Genomic DNA, 5,322 nt, shown 5'->3' on the forward strand with positions numbered 1-5,322 from the left:
GTTATTGGTGTGTGGGGGGTGATTTCAACGCTATTCATTGTGCGGAAGAGAGAAAAGGAAGGTCGAATTCCTTTAATCTAAGGGGAGCGGATGAATTTCATTCTTTCTTGACAAGGATGGATTTAGTTGATATTCCTCTCATGGGAAATAAATTTACTTGGTTCAATCTTGATGGGAGTGCTTGTAGTAGGTTGGATCGTTTTTTGATTTCGGATTCCCTTCTTGATTTGTGGAAAGTAAAAGGTATTATGGTAGGTGAGAGGTCGTTGTCGGATCATTGTCTGAGTTGGTTGGCGGGTAATTTTGTGGATTGGGGGCCAAAACCTTTTAAGATGTTCAAGTGTTGGTTCGATCATGAGGAGTTTCTTCCCTTTGTGGAGAAGGAGTGGAAAGCCATGGACATCCGTGGAAAATATGGGTTCATTCTTAAGGAGAAACTCCGTATTCTTAAATCTAAGTTGAAATCTTGGATTAGGGAGGTGTTTGGTGTGCTCGATTTAAATGTGGATAAAGCGGTTAGTACTCTTAATGATCTCGATTTGTTTGTGGCTAATGCGGGGAGGGGAGATTTTTGGAGTGACACTTTGTCGTCTAATAGAGTGAAGGCTTCTAAGGATGTGTGGGAGGCGATGTTAAGAAGGGAAAGTATGTTATGTCAAAATTCTAGATGTCGGTGGATTCAACAAAGGGATGCTAATTCTAAATACTTTCATTCTTTTATGCGTGGAAGATTTAGGAGGAATAATATTGTGAGTCTTAATTCGGATGGTGGCCTTTTAGAGGATGTCGATGTGATCAAAGATGAGGTGTTTGACCATTTTAAACATCGGTTTTCGGAGCCCTGCATGGGTAGGCCTGTGTTGGATGGAGTTGGTTTTAATGCTTTGTCGATGGAGGAAAGTAAGATTCTTGAGGAGCTGTTTTCCATGGAGGAAATAAAGAACATCATTTGGCTTAGTGATTGTGAGAAAAGTCCGGGTCCGGATGGTTTTCCGTCGGGGTTCTTTAAGAAGACTTGGAGCTTTGTCAATAAGGAGTTGTTTTACTTTGTTCACGAGTTTTATAGACGGGGTTCTCTTCCTAGAGCGGCTACGGCTTCATTTTTGGCGCTTATTCCTAAAGTGGATTATCCTCAAAGAATTGATGAGTTTAGACCGATTTGTTTGGTCGGTTGTTTGTATCGGTAAATTTCAAAGTTGTTGGCAGCTAGATTGAAGGTTGTGATGGGGAAGTTGATCTCTAAGTCTCAATCGGCGTTCATTGAAGGAAGGCATATGTTTGATGGGGTTCTAGTGCTCAATGAGGTGATGGATTTTGCTAAGAGGAGTAAGAAAAAGTGTTTTGTGTTGAAGGTGGATTTTCAAAAGGCATATGATTATGTGTCTTGGGGGTTTCTAAGATATGTTTTGAAGCGCATGGGTTTTGGTCCTAGGTGGTTATCTTGGATGGAAGGTATGGTCTTTTCTAGTTCTATTTCTATTTTGATTAATGGTTCGCCTACGAGGGAATTTGAGGCTTCTAGAGGATTACGTCAAGGGGATCCTCTTTCCCCGTTCCTTTTTCTGTTGGTGGCAGAAGGTTTAGCAGGTATGATGCGTAATGCGGTGGTCGAAGGTAGTTTCAAAGGTTTTCAGGTTTCTTCTGATATATCCTTTGAGATGTTGCAGTTTGTGGACGATATTGTTCTTATTTGAGATGGTTCTAAGGAAAATTTATGGTATGTCAAGGCTTTGTTACGTGGGTTTGAGTTGGTATCGGGGTTGTGCATTAGTCTGAATAAAAGTAAGCTTTTTGGTGTGCATTTGGAGGAGCAGGTTCTTGAAGCGGCTTCTTTATTTTTGGGGTGTCAAGTGGGGAAGTTTCCTTTTGTGTTCTTAGGCATTCCAGTTGGCGGTAACCATCGAAGGAAGGATTTGTGGTCTTGTTTAATTTCTAAGCTTAAAAAGAGGTTGAGTGGTTGGAATGGCAAGCACCTTTCGTTTGGAGGTAAAGTTACTTTACTTAATTCGGTTCTTAATAGTATCCCTATTTTTATGCTATCTTTCTTTAAAGCTCCGAGGAATGTTTTGGATGAGATTGTAAAAATTCAAATGGACTTTTTATGGGGAAGAAGTGAAGGATGCCGGAAGGTGTGTTGGGTTAGTTGGGAGAAGATTTGTCGTCCGTGTAAAAAGGGGGCGGGTTGGGAGTGAAGAATATTGAGATTTTCAATCTTGCCTTGATGAGTAAATGGGGTTGGCGTTTTTTGTCTGATAGGGTGGCGGTTTGGAGCAAATTTATGGAGTTTAGGTATGGTGTGGGGATGGAGGATCTTTGTGGGGTGATGCCAGATAGAATGTTATTGAAATCTTTGTTGTGGTGGAGGGACGTCTGTAATGTTTACGGGTTTGAAGTTAACGATATGCCGTGGTTTTCTAATTGCATTTCAAGGAGACTTGGGGATGGTGAAGGAACTCGCTTTTGGGAATAAGCTTGGTTGGGGCCTACGCCTTTTAAGGTGCTTTTTCCTCATCTCTTTAGTTTTTATTCTATGTCTAATATTAGTTCCTCCGCTATCTCTTTTTCTTCTTCCTCTTCTTCTTGTGTTGCTAATATGGGCGGTTGGGTGGATAATGTTTGGAAGTGGGATCTGGGTTTTTGGAGGAGGTTTTGGAGGGGGAGGTAGCTTGTGATTGGAGTAATTTGATGAACCTTTTGGAAGGGGTGGCGCCAAATCCGGGGGTGAAAGATAAGTGGATTTGGTGGAGGCATGTCGATGGTTTTTAGTTTAAAAATTGTTTTCGGTGGATTTATTCGTTAAGGACTTTGGAAGTTGTTTTGAATAATGGGAGCAAAGTAGAGTTAAAAAGATTATGGGAAGCTAGAGTTCCTAGTAAAGTGCAAGTTTTCGGGTGGAGTTTGTTGTTTAATTCTTTACCTACTCGTCGGGCTCTTTGTTTACGTGGTATGGAAAGAATTCTTAGTGATACTTTATGTCCTCTGTGTGGTTTGGAGGAGGAATCGTGTAGGATAGTTTTATTTTCTCTTTTGTCGTTGTTGTTGTTCTTATCCGTTTCCTATTGTATTGGGTTGCACCCCTTGTGCGTTTAATACAAGTGCTTATCGAAGAAAAAAACAATCAATTACATATTAAATATATCAGGAACACATGGGTTCCATACTTGTACACATACATTTATTCATAAATTGCTAATATTGAACCAAATAATATATTGGAAACTTCAAATAGACAATGAAACTATATTGTCTAAACACGGGTTACAGAGGTTTGACTTTGAGTTGCTATCATGCAGGTTTGACTTTGAGTTGCTCTCATGCATTTGTAACAAGAGATTATTCTCTTTTTTATAATAATACGGTCCCCAAAGAAATAAAACATAAAACCCGCCAATAAAAAAATTGAATACATAGGGATGCTGAGAATAATAGTGTTGGTATGAGTAGGAGATATTGCTGGCATAGCAATTAGATAGCAAAGAGTAAAAAAAGTGACCGGAGCTAACACAAGGGGCCTTAGTACTCCCCCTGGGGTCATAATTACTATTGCTATAATTGATAAAGAAAAGGAAAGCATATTCGCTAATGAAAAACCCATGAAACTAGTTTTTGACAAGATCGATTTCCCAACATTTCCTCGGGTAGAATAATACATATCTGCAGACTTGATTTTCATATTGTGGTCATCAGTTGCACTTACCTGGAAAACTCCACCTGGAGGACTCAATGCTGATTCATAGGTTATAGTTGCAACAAGAGTTGCAATTATCAACCAAGTGTTACGCTGCTCCTCTGTTATATCACTTCTAATTCTACTTATCCAAGTTATGGCATCAAGAATGCCGACCTTAGTCATTATTGAGAGACGTCTTTTTTTAGCACTTGTTAATATTTTCTTCATCTCTGGAGTACTTGCTAAATCAATTGCTTTTTTCTTCTCGGAGTTCATTCCATCCAAGCTCATCCAAGTGTTTGCCAGATATTCAAGAGACTGTGCTACCAAGTAATTATAAATGAATAATACAACTTGTTAGAGATAGTTCATGTTACAACTACTTCTCCATCCCATATTAATTATCACATATATATTTTTTACAAATATTTTAAAAGTTAGCGACACTTTGTTTTTTAAATGTAACATTCTTTGTTTTAAATTGCACTCTTCATACCCAGTTCCAACTTCCAACCACACTATTGCTAATGTGGTGTCCTCCACCATGAATCAAACTGCAGTTACAGTGTATTTTAAAAACAAGTGGACAATTTTATAAAAAATTGCTCAAACAATTTTAAACCTGCATTGTACTAATTTTTAAAAAACATATTAAAAAATATAGTATGAATAAAAAAAAGTATTATAATTAAAATAATAGAATTTTTATAATAAATAGTATAAAAATTTTTATTTAATAATTAAAAAACATACTCAAATAATATATTTTAGTCTCATTATAAAAGGATTTTTTAACCCGTTACATATATGAAGGAGACATGTGAATTTAATCAAGAGAATACCTTTGGTTCACTACTAAGGGCTGAAATGTGCAAAGCAGTGTTGCCGTTGTAGTCTTTCAGGTTCAGTATTTCCCATTTCAGCTTTTTAGCACCTCTTCCACAATTTTCTTGGAGCCACGTAAGAAGAAATTCAAGGGCCTTATATTGTTTCATCCTGGCAGCAATATGCAATGCAGATTCACCTTTCACAGTTACATCTTTAATGGAATCCGGACAAACAGTGAGGAATTTAGCTACAAGTTCAACCTCCCCCATTTTACCTGCTAAATGAAGTGGAGTCAAGCCTTCTCTTCCTTTAACTCTAACAAGATCTTTATTGATGCCAACCAAGTAAGACACCATCAGTATTTGGCGGTTATCCATAGGAAGAGGAGTGGGGCTTTCCCTATATTGGCGGAGCATAGCATAATGGATGGGACTAAATCCTTGATTATTTAGCTTCGTAGCAAATGAAGGTTTCAAATTCATAATTTCAATGGCATACTCGAGTTGACCCATCACGGCAGCGATATGCAAAGGAGTTTGTACAAATTGGCGTGTAGGATTACGTCACTTGGTCAAGGTTTTCCGTGGTCATGTTTGATACTATAAGTTTTGAGTGAAGTGTGAAAGATATGGGGTTCTATGCAAATATGGTTAATAAATTTAACATGTGTGGTATTTAATAGATTTGATTTCAATATTCTTTACTTGGTTCACATGCCATGTTGTCTGCAAAAATGAATAACCAATACTTCTGCCCTAGCTAAAGTATATTTTTATATGTGTTGGTAACCCATATGTAAAAGAAAAGTATTATTAAAATAAAGA

At 37.8% G+C, this 5,322-nt stretch overlaps 1 protein-coding gene across 1 annotated transcript; it reads right to left on the minus strand.

Annotated features, from left to right (window-relative positions):
* Nucleotides 1-3,174: 3,174 nt before the first annotated feature.
* LOC131618956 (ankyrin repeat-containing protein BDA1-like) lies at nucleotides 3,175-5,058 on the minus strand (the record flags this gene model as incomplete). The annotated part of the gene is made up of 2 exons (XM_058890104.1): nucleotides 3,175-3,988; nucleotides 4,513-5,058. Coding segments are annotated over 2 exons (1,287 nt in total), but the record flags the coding sequence as incomplete, so codon positions are not given.
* Nucleotides 5,059-5,322: the final 264 nt, after the last annotated feature.

This window comes from Vicia villosa, linkage group LG7, assembly GCF_029867415.1.
Source record: "Vicia villosa cultivar HV-30 ecotype Madison, WI linkage group LG7, Vvil1.0, whole genome shotgun sequence".
Lineage (NCBI taxonomy): Eukaryota > Viridiplantae > Streptophyta > Magnoliopsida > Fabales > Fabaceae > Vicia > Vicia villosa.